This window comes from Plasmodium reichenowi, chromosome 14 (assembly GCF_001601855.1).
Source record: "Plasmodium reichenowi strain SY57 chromosome 14, whole genome shotgun sequence".
Taxonomy (NCBI): Eukaryota; Apicomplexa; class Aconoidasida; order Haemosporida; family Plasmodiidae; genus Plasmodium; species Plasmodium reichenowi.
In genome coordinates this window covers 1,533,222-1,550,719 of record NC_033659.1, presented here as the reverse complement: position 1 = coordinate 1,550,719, position 17,498 = coordinate 1,533,222, and the positions used below count along the sequence as shown (strand labels likewise).

The 17,498-nt window shown below is 19.4% G+C and overlaps 5 protein-coding genes across 5 annotated transcripts in view; all 5 read right to left on the bottom strand.

Annotated features, from left to right (window-relative positions):
• PRSY57_1438500 (hypothetical protein) overlaps positions 1-1,812 on the bottom strand; it is a gene marked incomplete at both ends in the record, with an annotated part of 5,104 nt that extends 3,292 nt beyond the window's left edge. The window contains 2 exons of the mRNA XM_020115325.1: positions 107-562; positions 693-1,812. Coding sequence (XP_019969982.1) covers positions 107-562; positions 693-1,812 — 1,576 coding nt within the window. The remainder of the gene's footprint in view (positions 1-106; positions 563-692) is intronic.
• A 93-nt stretch (positions 1,813-1,905) lies between these two features.
• Positions 1,906-10,168, bottom strand: PRSY57_1438400 (DEAD/DEAH box helicase, putative; the record flags this gene model as incomplete). The annotated part of the gene is made up of 5 exons (XM_012909981.2): positions 1,906-1,932; positions 2,101-2,179; positions 2,334-2,429; positions 2,584-5,722; positions 5,959-10,168. 5 exons carry the CDS (start codon positions 10,166-10,168, stop codon positions 1,906-1,908), a joined length of 7,551 nt encoding a protein of 2,516 aa, XP_012765435.2.
• Positions 10,169-11,767: 1,599 nt separating this feature from the next.
• PRSY57_1438300 (copper transporter, putative) lies at positions 11,768-12,762 on the bottom strand (the record flags this gene model as incomplete). The annotated part of the gene is made up of 2 exons (XM_012909980.2): positions 11,768-12,139; positions 12,427-12,762. 2 exons carry the CDS (start codon positions 12,760-12,762, stop codon positions 11,768-11,770), a joined length of 708 nt encoding a protein of 235 aa, XP_012765434.1.
• Positions 12,763-14,392: 1,630 nt separating this feature from the next.
• PRSY57_1438200 (thioredoxin peroxidase 1) lies at positions 14,393-14,980 on the bottom strand (the record flags this gene model as incomplete). Its single annotated transcript, XM_012909979.2, has 1 exon — positions 14,393-14,980. One exon carries the CDS (start codon positions 14,978-14,980, stop codon positions 14,393-14,395), a length of 588 nt encoding a protein of 195 aa, XP_012765433.1.
• A 1,759-nt stretch (positions 14,981-16,739) lies between these two features.
• The window catches only part of PRSY57_1438100 (hypothetical protein), a gene marked incomplete at both ends in the record, with an annotated part of 1,784 nt that continues 1,025 nt past the window's right edge, over positions 16,740-17,498 (bottom strand). The window contains one exon of the mRNA XM_020115324.1: positions 16,740-17,345. Coding sequence (XP_019969981.1) covers positions 16,740-17,345 — 606 coding nt within the window.

Genomic DNA, 17,498 nt, shown 5'->3' with positions numbered 1-17,498 from the left:
AAAAAAAAAAAAAAAAAAAAAAAAAAAAAAAAAAAAAAATATACATATATATACATATATATTATATACATATTATATATATGTTTATATCAATATTTGTTATTACTTAAAACATTTGTATGAAGAAGATGTTCCTTTATTACTTCAAAAAAGTGAATATTGTTCATATCCATTTTTATACTTTTATAAATAGAAGTTGGTAAATATTCTTGAACCTTCTCAATAGAAAGAAAAAGGCTTTGAACATCTATCCACTTTTCCTTCTGCTTAATTTTAGCATATATTTTTCTTAATAGAACCATTACATATATAATATAAAGATATTTGATATAATTTTCAGATTTTATTTCTTCTAATGAATAAAAAATTTTTAATACATCTTCTTCTTTATGTATAATTTCACAATGTTTATGTTGAACATTATATGTTTTAATTTCTTCATTTATTAAGTCTACACATTTGTCACATTCTTCAATACATTTATCTAGGTTGTTTGTTAATAGGTATAATAAGGAAATGTTAGCTGATACTTTAATATGCTCCTCTTTAATTAATTTGTTTCCTGTAATATTAATGCAATAATACAAATAAATAAATATAAATATAAATATAAATAAATAAATAAATATATATATATATATTAATATTTTATAAAAGTACATATACATGTCCTATAATATTTATATCCCTACCTTTCGAAATACATTCTGTTATCGATTTTAATACTTCTAAGGAACTATTAAAATCCAAATTTCTAAAAAACATTTTTTTTGCCTTTTCAATTAGTATAATTAAAAAAAAGTTTTTCGTCGATGAATAATTAGATAAGGATTTTTTTAAATTCCTTGATTCTCTTGCAGGTAGTTCGTTTTTTTTTAATTGTGTAAATTTCAATTCTATAACTTTCTTTTCATTATAATAATTTCCAATAACTGGCTTTTCAGTTTTTATATTATTCTTACAAAATATTAAGTTCTTTTTATTTATATCACATTCATTATTATTATGTAAATTATATTCAACATGTTGATTATTATTATTATTATTATTATTATTATTATTATTTAAAGGTACATGATGCTTATTATTTATAGCATCCTTATTGTATTCCTTATGTTTACAATTTTCCTTATTATTAGATATATCATTTTGATCCTTCCAACCTTCTGTTTTATCATCATATATAAAATCGATAGCCCTCTTTTTAATATTCTCCTTTTGCATTTTAAATTGTTCATATTTTACTTCTTCCAATTTACATTGTATTTTTTGTGCTTCATCTTCTAACTTGTTTAAAAATTCTTTATTCAAACTTTTCTCTTTTTTCATCATTTTTTTCAAATGTTCTAAACTATCCATCCTTCTTTTATTCATAAATGCTTTAAATATATGTTCTTTTGACATGATATTATTTTTTTCTTCTTTTGTACATTTTAATAAATTTGGACATATTTCGTTTTTATAAATAACAAATATAGAGAAAAAATGTAAATAACCCCACAATTTCTTTTCTTTTTTTCTTAGATTTAAAATTATAATTTTTTTGTTCTTTCGTATTTTTATATCCCCTTTTTTTATACTTATCCTATCATATAAATCTATATTTATAGCATCATTTTTATCAACTATTTTAATATAAGCTTCTGTTATTAATATGTCTTGGGTATTACCTAATTCAAAATAATCATAATTCTCAACAAAAAAAAAATCACCAGAAGCAAAAAAATTATAAAATAATTTTTTTCCTTCTTCCTTTTCTTTATTTATTGTTATTTCTATTTCTTCAAAATCTTCCCTCCAATTTAATTCCATCTTATTGAAATAAAAAAAAAAAAAAAAAAAAAAAAAAATTATATGGTGGAATTCTTTTAAGTTTTTTTTTTTTTCGATTTGCTTTTCTTTTTATTATTCAATACAAAGTTCTATATGTGCCTGAAAATGAGAAAAGTTAAAGAAAATAAATTTTTTAATGTATAATATATATTATATATAAAAATATGTTTTTATTTAATATTTTGTTCTTTGCGTGTGTGTATGTATTTGTGTGTATATATCTTTGTGTGTATCTTATAATTATATTTTTTTATTTTTTTTTCTCACTTCATGCTCTATTCCATAATAAGTATCATTATGAATATATATTACGAAATTGTATTTCCCCTTTTCCATATCCTCTAGTCTATTTAATATAATAAAAAAAAAAAAAAAAATTAATGTGCATAAAAGAAATATTTATTATTATGTGGAAAATAATTATATATATAATTTTTCTCTATAAAATGTAGAACTAGAAAAAATATAATTATATATATAAATATATATATTTAACTTACGTGAATGAAATAACAGATACTTTTTTTAAGTTGTTATTATTAAATCGTTTAATTGATATAGATTCATCTTGTTCTGTATCATGAAGAATAGCAAACCTAAAAAAAATATAATATGTGAATTATATGAAGAATGAATGTATATTTAAAAATTAGCATACACATATATATATATATATATATATATATATATTTATTTATTTATTTATTTATTTATATTTACTATTTAGTTAGTTTTTTTTTTTTTCCTTACCATTGAACATTCTGAGATGATGCTTCCTTTCCCGTTCTGTTCATGAAATTGAAAAAAAGCTTAATAACTATTTCATTTGAGTAATAAGAATTAATTTTAAAAGAATATTTATGTTGATTCCTAAAATGTTGAACGTATGGTATATTTACATACGAATTTGCTGTGTTTCTATTTTTCTCTTGATTTTTATTTTCTTTTTCTTTTTCATTCTCTGAATGAATGTCTTTATAAAATAATTTGACATTCATATTAAAGACAGGCAATTGTAAAATAAAATTTATTTGTGTTATATCAAATATATTTAAGGAATACAAATAAGACTTATCAAATTTAATTAATTGATTAATATTATATATATCTAATTGTTTTAATTTATATATTTGATATTCCGTTATATCTTTAATAATATATAACGAATTTGTATTTGGCTTTACTTTTTGATTTATACAATTAAATATTAAAATTAACTTTTTTATATAATTATAATTATGAAATAACAAACAGATATCAATAAAAGCATTAATAACTCTAGCTATCTGATCCATTACTAATTTTAAATCAATATGATAATCAACAGTTTCATATGTACATTCATAAAAACGTGATAATAATAAAAGATAAGTTTTTACATTAGGCATATTCATATCTATATCCAAAGGTATTTGATTTCTTAATTTCACATTATATTTATCTTCATTATGTCTTAATGGTATGTCATCAAATTCTTTTGCTTGTGCAACTAATTCAAATATGTCGTAAAATTCGAGAGAATCATTTTTTAAAGTGCAAAAATCATTCTGCATATTATCATTTAATTTGTCTATATCACCATTCATATTGTTATTATCACCATTTATATTGTTATCATCACCATTTATATTGCTATCATCACCATTTATATTGTTATTATCACCATTTATATTGTTATCATCACCATTCATATTGTTATCATCACCATTTATGTTGTTATCATCACCATTTATATTGTTATCATCACCATTCATATTGTTATTATCAGCATTTGTATTATTATTATTATTATTACCATTTGTATTATCCACATGATTCATTTTGTCATCATCACCATTTATACTATCAACATGATCCATTGTATTATGATCAATATTTGTACTATTCATATTCTTCATTTTGTCATTTTTGTGTTTCTTTCCAGCTTGTATAGCTGTATAAAAAAAATAAACCGTTTCACATTTAATATAATACATAGATGCTATATGGCCTAACGGAGTAGCATAATAATTGAGAATATAATTTTCTTGTACAACTTCTAGACATTTATTTTGAACTAAAAATTTAATACCATTTTCTATTACATCGTTCAAATGATCATATATAATTTTTTTGGCATGTGTTGATAATTTACTATTTTCAAAAAATTGTACATATTGTACTTCTTTTATATAATAAGAAGGGTTAGAAAATAATCTTTTAAAATAATAAGATTTGGTTAAATAATTAAAAATGTCTTCTTTATTATTAATAACATTTGAACATATTTCAGCATTTATATGTTCATTAAAGTTTTCCATAATATTTGATTCAATATTCATAGGATGATATAGAAAATTCTTAATAGCATTTTTACGTTTTTCTTGAACTAATAATATTGCTAAGGCTTTATCATCAAATTGTGGTCTTCCTGCTCTTCCAATCATTTGTAATAAATCAGTATACGGAATATCTTTATATTTTTTTGTTTTTGCATCATAAAACTCATTACCTTTAATTATTACTAAATAAGCTGGTAAGTTAATACCCCATGCTAGAGTTGATGTACATATTAATATTTGTATAATTTTATTTAAGAATAAATATTCCACAATAGTTTTATCATTTTCATTTAAACCTGCATGATGTATACCTATTCCATATTTCAAAACTTCTTTTAAATGTTCATTTTCAATCAAATTTAAATAATTTTGAAATAGTATATTTGCAACATTTTTTTTTTCTTCTTCCGATAATTTACTATTATTAAATAATATGTTATAATCATAGATTTCATTATCACAAAAATTATTATTATCATTATTATGTATTTTAATATCCTCTTCATTATTATATTGCTTGTACTCCTTTTTAATTTTATCATTACCTAAAGTCTTTTTTTTCATATATCCAAAAAAGCCTTTATTATTATCATCATTATTGTTACATTGATTTATATTATGTTCATCCGTTACACTACTCTTATGATAATAAGACATATTATTAGAAGAAGCAATGTTATCTTTCCTATTAATATTCATTTTATATTCTGTGTATTCAGACGTGTTTATTTTTTCTGATATATTATTATCACCCTCATTCATATCTTTATTATTAATCTTATTTTTTTTATTCTTTTTTTGTGTGTTGAGTAAAAAATCTATGTGATTTTTATCATTTAATAAATTTTCCACATGAAGAAAATTCAAATTATGGGAACTCAGATTTAGTGATATAATATCATAAGCTGTAAGTCTTGTTTGTCTTCTGGATGAAACGAAAATTAGCACATTTTTTGTTTGAGCATACTGATTTATGGAATCAAAAACATTTTTATTCATAACAGACATTCTATTACAATATGCCTTTTGTGTGAAGCCTAAAATATGTGTTTTACAAGGTACTATACGACATGATGAAGGGAAATTAAAAAGATAATTTTCTTTTACATCTAACCATAAAATTAAATCATCAACACTTGTTATAACTGTTGTTAAACCAATTAATCTTATTTTTTTATTTAATTCATTTTGCATATTCTTAAATCTATTAACTAATATTTCAATTACACCTCCACGATTTTCTTGTCCTAATAAATGTATTTCATCAAATATTATTAAATTTATATTTTTAACAAATTTTTTGTTTTTCCAATTTCTTGTTATTACATCTAATTTTTCAGGAGTACATATAATTATATTACTCTCAGCAATATTTTCTTTATTCTCATTCTTATCACCTGTTAATTCAATTACGTTTTTATTAAATAAACTTTTAAACTTGCATTTCCAGCTTTTATATCTTTCATTTACAATAGCTTTCATTGGGCAAATATAAACTGACTTTTGACCTTCGCACCTTAGTAGGTTTCTTAAAATACACAGTTCACCAATGACTGTTTTTCCACTACCTATTAAACAAAAAGTTATGAACAATGAAATATAAATGAAAGTTGTAAATATTATCTAACAAATGAATAAATAAAAATATATATATATATATATATTATAATATTCCCTTTTTTTTTTCTTTATTTATTTCTTTTGATTTATTTCTTTTTATTTATTTCTTTTTATTTCTTTCTTTTTATTTATTTCTTTTTATTTATTTATTTATTTTTTTTTATTTCTTTTTATTTTATTTTACCCGTTGGGGCACCCAATAATATATTTTCGTCCGTATGAAATGTTGCGTGAAACATCTGCGTTTGAATAGGGTTAAAATATTTAAAGGAAAAAAATTTGATATAGTTTGGAATATTCAATACATTAGTTGACAAAGGTGTCAATGGTAGAATTTCCGAAAATACATTTATTTTCTGATTAATAAATAGATTATTCGTATTAAAAATATGAACAAATGATAAATTACACCAATTCATTGATAAGAACTGAACTGTAATTTGAGGTGGTATTTGATTAGATAATGGGAATTCAAAAGATATGTCATGTATTTTTTTCCTATCTTTTTTATGTATTGAAAATTTTTGGAAATATAGAATATCATTGTTTAATGTATTTAATAGAAAAATATGAAAATTTTCTATTATATCATTCCATTGATCGGACCATATAGTATTTGTTAATTTTACATTTAAATTAATTTTCATTATAGTTTGTGTTATAGGTTGAATATAACCATCAATATCTAAATTTGGTATAATATTTCTATAATATAAAATTTGATTAGTGTATATTTCATTTCTCATAAAAAACAATAGTTCCTTTTTACTAAGATGTTCTATTGATTCATAGGTTAAATTTTTCTTTTCTAAGATATTAACTGCTGCTTCTTTTAAATATACAGTATAATTCTGATTTCTTCTATTATTATTATTATTATTACTATATTCATTATCTTCATTTATATCAATTAAATGTACTCCAACATTTCTATCTGATATATTATTTTTTTTATCAGATTCTTCATTATCCTTTTTTCTATTTTTTAATCTATCCTTATTTGTAAGAAAGGCTTTTTTATTTTTTTCTAACATTTCATTTTTGTAACAGAAATGTCTAAAGATTCCACAATTAATTGGTAACCTTCTTAAAATAGCCACAATAAGATTATGTGTATTCATTATTAAATTAGATATATTCTTTAGAATATTTAAACATATATCATAATATGCATATAATATTCTTATAATATTCTGTACAATGTAATTTATTTCACAAATTATAGAAAAATTATTTATTTGTAATCTTCTTAAATATGCTTCAATTAATATACGTAATGTCATATTTTTAGATTCATCATATTCTTCTTTTATATCACATTTATCTTTTAAATAAAGAAAATCTTTCATATCCTCATTTCTAATCTGTATATTTTCAAATTCTTTTGCTTTACTAATTACTTGAATTATTTCTATATAATTATTATTCTGAATATTTTCTGCAAACATTCCAATAGTCTTATAATCTACATAATATTTAGCAGCTATTTGACCATAGAATGTACCAATAAAATCATTTGTTAAAAGTACTCTTCTGACTAGCTTATTTTCACTCAAATTTTGAATTGCTTTCATTATAATGTCTTTTCTTTTATTATATAAATTTAAATCATTCTTTATATCGACATCATATAAATAAGGATTCTTTTTCATACGTATAAACAAATAAGTATATTCTAACCATTTTATACCATCTTCAATATTTTTTATTGTTCCTATACTTATTTCTGCATTTAAATGATTTTCTATATTTTTTAAAAAATTAGATTCAATAACAGTATTATTTGTTAATAATTTTATATATTTATATAACTTGGTTCTTTCTGTTATTAAAATAGCATGGCCATGACTTTCATACTGGGGTCTACCACATCTACCAAATATTTGATTTATATCTAATATATCCATATCTTCTAATTTACCACTTTCCGATGAAAAATAATTAGTTCCTTTAATTATTACAGTATGTACAGGTAGATTAACACCCCATGCAAGTGTTGAAGTGCAACATAATACATTAAAAACTTTTTTCTTAAATAAACTTTCTACTAATATCTTATCTGATCTGCTCATACCAGCATGATGTATAGTACATCCATATTCATAAAATTGTTTAATATATAGATTATTTGATTTCTTAATTTTCTTTTTAATATCATTATCTGTATAAACATTATTTACAAAATATTCTATTTCATTATTTTTTAATGCATGATTAATTAAAAATTCAATGGTTTTATTTGTCTCATTTCTAGAACATACAAATATAATACATTGTTTATCTTTTTTAAGACTATTTATTATTTCATTATATGTATATATATTTTTAGCAATATATAATTTATTATTATTTTCTTCATGTATCCCATATAATGTTTTATCTAATTGAATTGATCGATATTTTTCGCTAAAATAATAACACATATCATTTTCAACTTTTAAAAAGTCACGTACATCCTTATAATTAGGTAACGTAGCTGACATGGCCATTATTCTTCTAATCGATTGTGAAGTTTCTGAATATTGTAAAAATCGAGAAACGATAGTTTCGATAACATCACCTCTATCTGTATTTAATAAATGTACTTCATCTAATATTAAACATTTTATATATTTAATTAAAGATTCATCAGATACAGTTGTGGAATAATTACTATTTCGTAAAAGAATATCTAGTTTCTCTGGCACAGTTACTATTATATGTACTTGTTCAAGTTCGTTTGAGCTTAAACTATATTCTTTTGTATATTCACATACATTCAAATTAAATATTTTTAATTTTTTTCTGAACAAATTGGTTATTTCAAAAACTAGTGATTTCATAGGTGCAATATAAATTATTTTAAATTCTTTAGAATTTATATGTCCACAGTAATTTTCACCATCATAATCATCATCATCAAAATTATTATCATCACAATTATTATCATCAAAATTATTATCATCAAAATTATTATCATCAAAATTATTATCATCATCAAAATTTTTTTCACCATTGTCACTTAAATGGATAATATCACCCTCACCCTCACTATTAATATTAATATTATTATTATTATCATCATTATCACTATTATTATTATTATCAACGTAATTATTTGGTTCATTATACCCATAACTCTTTAGTTCATCCCTAGTCCTTTCATTGTCATCATTTCTTTTCTTAATATCCTCATCACATGATAATAGTCCATTTTTTATCAAATACGATGTAACAATTTTTTCCAACTTAATTTTATTTTGTTCACAGAATAAAATAATTTGCTGTAAAATAACTAATAAGGCTATATTTGTTTTTCCACAACCAGTAGGTGCACATACTAACAAATTTTTATTACTTCTGAACGCTGAATTAAATACTTTCGATTGTACATAATTGAAATATTCAAAATCAAATATATATTTATGCCAAAACGGTAAAACATTTACTGAAACCAATTCCTTTTTATGAAATTGTAAATTTTCTAATCTACTAATTTTAACCTTTGTAATATTGTCTGTATATGAATAAATAGTATTTTTCGGTACATGTATTTCTTCTAATTTATCTTGATCATTTGGTATATAAATTTTTTTCATCTGGTTATATGAATCATCTGTTAACAAATATAAGAAATGATCAATTATTTTTTCTATGTTTTCTTTTTTATATAAAATGTGTTGATTTTTTATTTTCTTAGAACTTTTATTAGTAATAAAAAAATTAGATACTAACGTATTTTCTTTTATAACTATTTGCTTACTTAATAATTTGATATCTTTTTCTATTTGTTCTTTATTTTTTATAATTTGTATTATAAAATCTAAAAAACGATCTCCTAATAAATCTACTAAACTATTTTCTAAATTCTCTGTTGTTAAAGTTATATATATTATTTCAATTAGTAATTCATTTATTTCATTTATATAAATTTTCTTCATAGTATTATTCTTATTAATAATAATATAACCCTCGTTATAATTAGAATTGTTCATACTATTATCTTTATTATTAATATCACTGATCTCATTTTTACTGCTTAATATATTATAACATGTATTATAAACATACATTAAACCAGATTCTTCATTTTCCTCATTCTCTAGTACTTTTCCATCCATATATTCTTTTAATATATTATCATTCCATCGGCTTTCTCTCAACAACTTTTTTAAATATTTTTTCTCTTCTATTAAGATATTCTCGAAATTCTGATAGAATTTGTCATCATCATTTATATGATCATCTACATTAATATCACATATATCATTAACATCGTTAATATCTTTATACTTTTTAAAAAAGGCATTTCTTTTTATATAATTAATTGCATCGTCAATATTCCATTCACTATTTTTATCAGAATAATCTTGATATGAATTTATTTTAAACTTTTCATTTATTCTTTCCTTCATGTCTCATTTTTTATATATTACCATATACAGTACTAATTATCTTTACACATAAGTTGTGTAGTATGTATTTATTAATATTAAATTAATTTTTTATTCTTTCCTTTCCTTTCCTTTCCTTTTGTTTTTTTTTTTTTTTTTTTCTTTGTCTCTATGTGGACTTGTAACAAATGCCAAGACATTATATTTTTTCCTATCAAAAAATATATGACAAAACTATAATTATGCGTTTATATGAAAATATACATATATATATGATTATTTTGTAGTTATATTAAGGGTGCTTAATTAGATTAAACAAATATACATAATGTTTATAAAATAATTTTATATCACATTTATATATTACAAAAGGATAAATATTCAAGCCTTCTATAAATATAAATAAATAAATATATATATATATATATATATATATATATATATATATATATATATTTTATAAATATATATTTGTTTTTTATTTATTTGCAATAATGTAACATTAATCTTTTATAATTTTACATTATCACAAAAAATAACTTTTTGCTTAAATTTAAAAAGCAATCATTTTTTCTCACTCTCACATTTCATAAAGAAAAAATATATATATAATATAAAACGACACTTTATAAGTATTATATAAAACCGCAAAATCTTTATAATTTGTAAATTATAATATGGTCAAAATGGGTTAATAAATATATTTTTCCTCTTTATGTATTTAATAAGAATGTGGCAATTCTTTTTATTTTATAAAAATATTTCTATTTTATATATATATATATATATATATATATATAATATAATATAATTTGGTACTAAAAAATATATATTTTAAAATATTCTTTTTATTACTTGAATATAATAAATATTTATATATCTATATATAAAATCTATTTATTTATCTATCTTTTTCTTATATGTTTTTGTTTTTTTTTATATAATTTTTTTCTTTTAAAATTAAACTAGATCGTTTTAAAAATATATGTATTAAAGCATAAACGTATTCATATATTATATGATCATGAAACAAATATAAATAATATAAAGGTGTTTTTATAATTTTATGTATACAATATGGTAATATTATATTTTTAAAAAATAAGTAAAAATAAAATAACATATAAATATATAAAATATATATAATATATATATTAATATATGTATTAGTATATTATATATATATATATATATATAATTCTGTTCGGCTTAAAAAAAAAAAATAAAAAATATGACAACTAAAAAAACAATAATAATTAGAAATAAAAATACAACTTTTAAAATGACAACATTTTATCCACATGTATATATATTAATAATTTTTCACTATATATTATTTGATTACATATTAAAATATTTTATATACGTATAATAAAAAAGGAAAATAATATATTTTTTAATTTTTTTTTGTTTTCTTGGAAGTTACCCACATATATAAACAAATATATATTATATATATATATATATATATATTTATATATGCCACATGTATGTCTTATATTCTCATTAAATGTGTATTATTGTTGCTTACTGAAAAGAAGTATAACATATATATTTATGTATCATTTTTCAAAAATATATATATTATATATATATATAACATTTTTTCTTATATACATATTAACATCCACAACAAGCTGGATCAGCTGTAAATTCTTTATGAACATCCAAATCATCTGGTGAGCATTTTTTGGATGATACAAATTTATTTCCAAATATAAAAAAACCAAATGATAAACCTAAAACAACAGCTACAAATAAACCAACATTAAATGTCATAACTATAAGCATAAGTAAATAATCCCATGAATATATTACGAACGATAATAACATTCTATAGGAATTATTTTTAAATAAAACTAAGCTCTTAAATATATTTGTATCTTCCGTTTTCGGCAAGGCATGTTCCACATTTAATCTGACTACTTTAAATCCTACTGATATTATACCAAAGAAGAAACATAAAACCAACGATATATAGTAAGAGAGGGCCTACATAAAAACAGAAGGAGAAAAAGAAAAAGAAAGAAATAATAAACATGTATATAAATATATAAATATAAATATAAATATATATATATATATATATATATATATATATTTATTTATTTGTACTTTCATGCATAATTAAATTTCAATATAATTATATAATACAACATCTTATAAATAGAAGATGTTATGTATATAAATAAATAAAAAAAAAAAAAAAAAAAAAAAATACATTTGCATATTATACGATATATAACTCCATTTTTTATTTATATATATTTTCTTCTTACCGATTTGGTTTCCCATTTGTTAAATAAAATAATTGTGTGTGTAGTCAGCTGAAAGGACATTGGCATGGTTTCAACATGTTCGACAATATCAATATTATCATGATCTTGTAATTGAACAACTGTATCTTCTTCTTTTTGTAAATTATCTTTTATTATATTACTATATTTATCATAGTGTTTCCAACAATTATACATAAAAGATAATTTACTCTTACAACAATTGTGAGCACATGATATTTTAACAGAAGGTTTACAAATACTATTGTCGCTTTTGTCAGCTAGTACAATGAACAATTTTAAAATTAAAATAATATAGAAATATATATTCTTACACATTTTTAAAACAAAACAAAAAAATTATATAATAAAAAGAATTAAAAAGTTAAAAGTATTTCTTCATATATTGAAAATATGCAATGGAGAAAAATGTGGTCTCCTATTTTTTTATAATAATTTATATATGTAATATTTTGGGATTCAATATATATATATATATATATATATATATATGTATGTATATATGTGTGTACTTATAGTGGTTAAATTTCATATATATGCAATTTATATTTAAATATTTTGTTTTTATTTTATATTTGTAAAAAAAATAAAAATCTTCCGTTTAAAAATTATATTATTAATATGTGTATATTTATTATCATATTAAAAAATATTTTGTTCTAAAAATATATATATAAAGATATTTACAATAATACAAATAAAAAATGGAAATACAGAATATTTTCCATATATTTAAAATCATATCATATTTTTAATATTAACAACTAAGTTTACTTGTTATATTTTAATATTAACTCTTTTTTTTTTTTTCTTTTTTTTTTTATTTTATTTTCTTTTTTTCTTTTTATTTTATTATTATTATTTTTTTTAATATTAATGCTTATATAATATATGTATTATCATATTTATAAATAATATTATTAGAAATATGTATTATATAATATATACAATAATATATATTATATTATGATCGAAATATAATATTAGTGTATTATTATTTTATTCTTTATTTTTAATACTTTTTACAATACAAATTGTATACGATATTTTGACTAATAAATAAATAAATATGATAATTTTATAAATAATATATACCCTTTACTAAATGAGATTTGTATTTATATTTTATATAATAAAGGAAAAAAATATATTATGTATATATATATATATATATATATATATATATATATATATATATAATATAACTAATATATGAATATCATATATTTTTATTAGGTTGCAATATATATATATATATATATATATATATACATATATATATTTCTTTTACATATGCACATTAAATTACTATATCGAATTGGTAAAATTAGTTTTACATTTTTCCTTTGTGTGTATATTATTTCATTCTTATATAATATACTTATCGGTTGTTTATCATTTTATTACTTCTTCTTATTACTACGTCTCATATGTTAACCATATAAAATATATATATGTTATTTTCCAAAAAGTGAAAAAAGAAAAAAAGAAAAAAAAAATGTGCAAATAAATTAACCTTATATTATTATTATATTATTATTATATTGTTATTATTTTATTTACTTTTTTAAATACATAGTTTTCGAAAATATATGAATAATAGGTAATGAATTTTAGGTGGGTTTGGAGGAAAAAAAATAAAAATAAAATAAAATAAAATAAAATAATAATTGGTATAATTATTATATTAGGTGTATGTATAAATATATGAAAAAGAACTACACTACGTATCTTGTATATATATTATATATGTGTATGTATCGTCACACAAGGTATATTGCCGAACATTAGATTGAATGTAAACATATAAATATATATAAATATATAAATATATATATATATATATATATATATATATAATGTGCATAACATAATGAATATATTTTATTTTTTTTATTTTTCCCCTTTGTGAGTAAATATATTTTAATTTTTTTTTCTCCTTCTAATTTTACAACTTTGATAAATATTCACTAACACCTTCTTCTGATGGTTTCATGGCTACCTTTCCCTTTTTCCAGTTTGCTGGGCAAACATCTCCATGTTGTTCATGGTGTTGTACAGCATCAATAATTCTTAAGACTTCTTCAACGGATCTACCAATCGCTAAATTATTAACAAGTAAATGTTGAACAACACCTTGCTTGTCGATTAATACAAATGCTCTTAATGATACACTATCACCAAACAACACATTATAACTTCTTGATATACTTTTAGTAATATCAGATATTAATGTATGTTGGATATTTCCTATACCTCCTTTACTTAATGGTGTTTTTTTCCATGCCAAATGAGTATATTTACTATCCACACTACAGCCTATTAATTCAACATTTCTTTCCTTAAATGCATCAAGAGCTTTATCTAATGCAATGATTTCAGATGGACATACAAACGTAAAATCTAATGGATAAAAATATAATAATACATATTTCTTTCCAATAAAATCATGCAAATTTACTTCTCCAAATGTGTTATCTGCAAAAACAGCTTCAGCCTTAAAATAAGGTGCTTCTCTTCCTACATATGATGCCATTTCAGATTTTATATTTTTTTAAAAAAAAAAATACAAACACAGGATTTAATATAAAAATATATATATATATATATATATATATATATATATATATATGAGAACTTCTCAAGAAGTGTATAAAATAAATATATAATTTTTTATATATTTATATTTTTTATTTTAATAAGGATAAAAAAAAAAAAAAAAAATTCTACTTCAAAATATATTTATAACAATATAATTTGCAAAAAGGTATTTTATATTTTGTAGTATAAATATATCTTTATGTATTCATAAAAAATAAACGTTAAATAAAAAATATTATTATTATTTTATTTTTTTTTTTTTGTAATAAAAGAAATTTTAAATAAAGTAAATAAATTAAAATGTTTTTTTTTTTAATAATACATGTTTGTTTTTAAATATATGTCATGTATATTATATATATAATACATATATATAATATATTAGGAAGAAATAAAATTATGTATAATATATATATATTATATGTACGTATTTTTATTTTAAGAAATATAATAAAAATATATATTGATAATATTTTTTTAATATTATATATTAATATATGTTATATTATATTATATTATATAATAACCAAGGAATAATAATTATAATATAATAATATTTTTTTATAATATATTAAATGAACTTAACCTACAAATTTTCATATTATTTATTAATATAATATACCTCTATAAGAGTAGTACACTATTTTTTATATTAAAATAATATTATATTTTTAATTTTTTTTTTTTATTTATGTGTAAGATATATATATATATATATAATATATAATATGTAATTTAATATGCCACAGTATGAATATATATATTAAGTATATATATATATATATATATATATATATATATATTTTTCGTTTGATAAATATTTTTTTCATTAAACTTAAAAAAAAAAAAAAATTATAATTCTTTTTAAGGATATGTAAAAAAAATTACGTTAATCTTTTCCTTTTTTTTTTTAAGTATCTTGAAAAGCCAAAAGAATATAAAATAATGAATGTCTTAAAAATTTAAATTATTTGATGGTTTCAATTAAATTATACATATAATATCATTTTGTTTATTAACAAATATACAATTTATAGTTGTATTAAATATATATCCTATTTATAATTAAAGAAAATATATATATCATTCAATATATGTATTTCTTTTTTTTTAAGATAATATAGAATAATATTATAGTTAAGGAAAAACTTTTTTGTATTCATTATATGTTGTTGTAAGAGCTACATAACTTTTATGCTTGTAATAATAGAATAAATAAAAATAAATAAATAATTACATTTATATGTGAAAAATGGAAAAAAAAAAAAAGAAAAAAAAATAATATTTATGTGTAAAAAATGTAAAAAATCAATTTATATTTATGTATAGAAAATGTAAAAAATCAATTTATATTTGGGTGAAAATTTAAACTCATAAGTAATATATTTATATTACCTCTATGTAAATCATCATATGAATATATTCTAAAAAAAAATAATTTATTTATTTTTTTTTTTTTTTGTATAAATATAGAAAAAAATCAAATAAAAATTATAAACAATTTAGGAAAAAAATATAAAAAAATAATTCATCCTTCATTTAGAGCAGTCATAATATAATTGTATGTTAATTATGACGCCCAAGAAAATTAATTTTTTTTTTTTTTTTTTCTACTTTATTGTTTTGTATTGTATTGTATTTTGTTTTATTTTATTTTATTTTATTTTATTTTTTCCTCTCTTATGCTACATTTGTTAGATTTTTGATTGTATTCTAATTTGATCTACCACAGATAAATCTTCCACATAATCGTTAAATAAATAGTTGAAGACGTAATATGAAGAAGGAAAGTTATAATACATATGATTTAAATTAATTGATTCTTCCACAGATATGTTAGTATTTTCGCATTTTTTAAAATCACACATAATATCAAATTTGTTTTGTGAATTATCTGGAAATTTAATTTTTGCCTTATCTTCTTTTTCGTCTTTACTATAATATGTGGAAGATTTATAATATGAATCATACATATCATAAGTTGATGGTAAATTGAATACATCCAAAGGTAATAATAATGGTACGTCATCTGTTTTGTCATTTGGGTTATCATTTTGTGTACTTTCTTCTTCATTATCGTCCTCTTCATCATAAAAATGCATATCTTTTTTTAACTCTTCTAAGGTGGGGTTAGAATAATTATATTCCAATTCAAATTCTATATTCTTATCTTTTAAGCAGTTGGAATAATGCAAATAGGATATACAACGTTCCCATCTATAATTTTTGATGTAATCTAAGGATTTCTTTAATTCTGTCTCTTTTCTTAATTTTGCATTCTTATCCCTGTGTTTTTGCTCCTACAAAAATATACCAATGAAAAATTAAACATAAATATAAAAAAAAAAAAAAAAATATATATATATATTAATATATAAGAATGTATAGACATTTATGGAAACATGCTAGCAATATAATTTGGCCTTATGTATAATATAATATAATATAATATA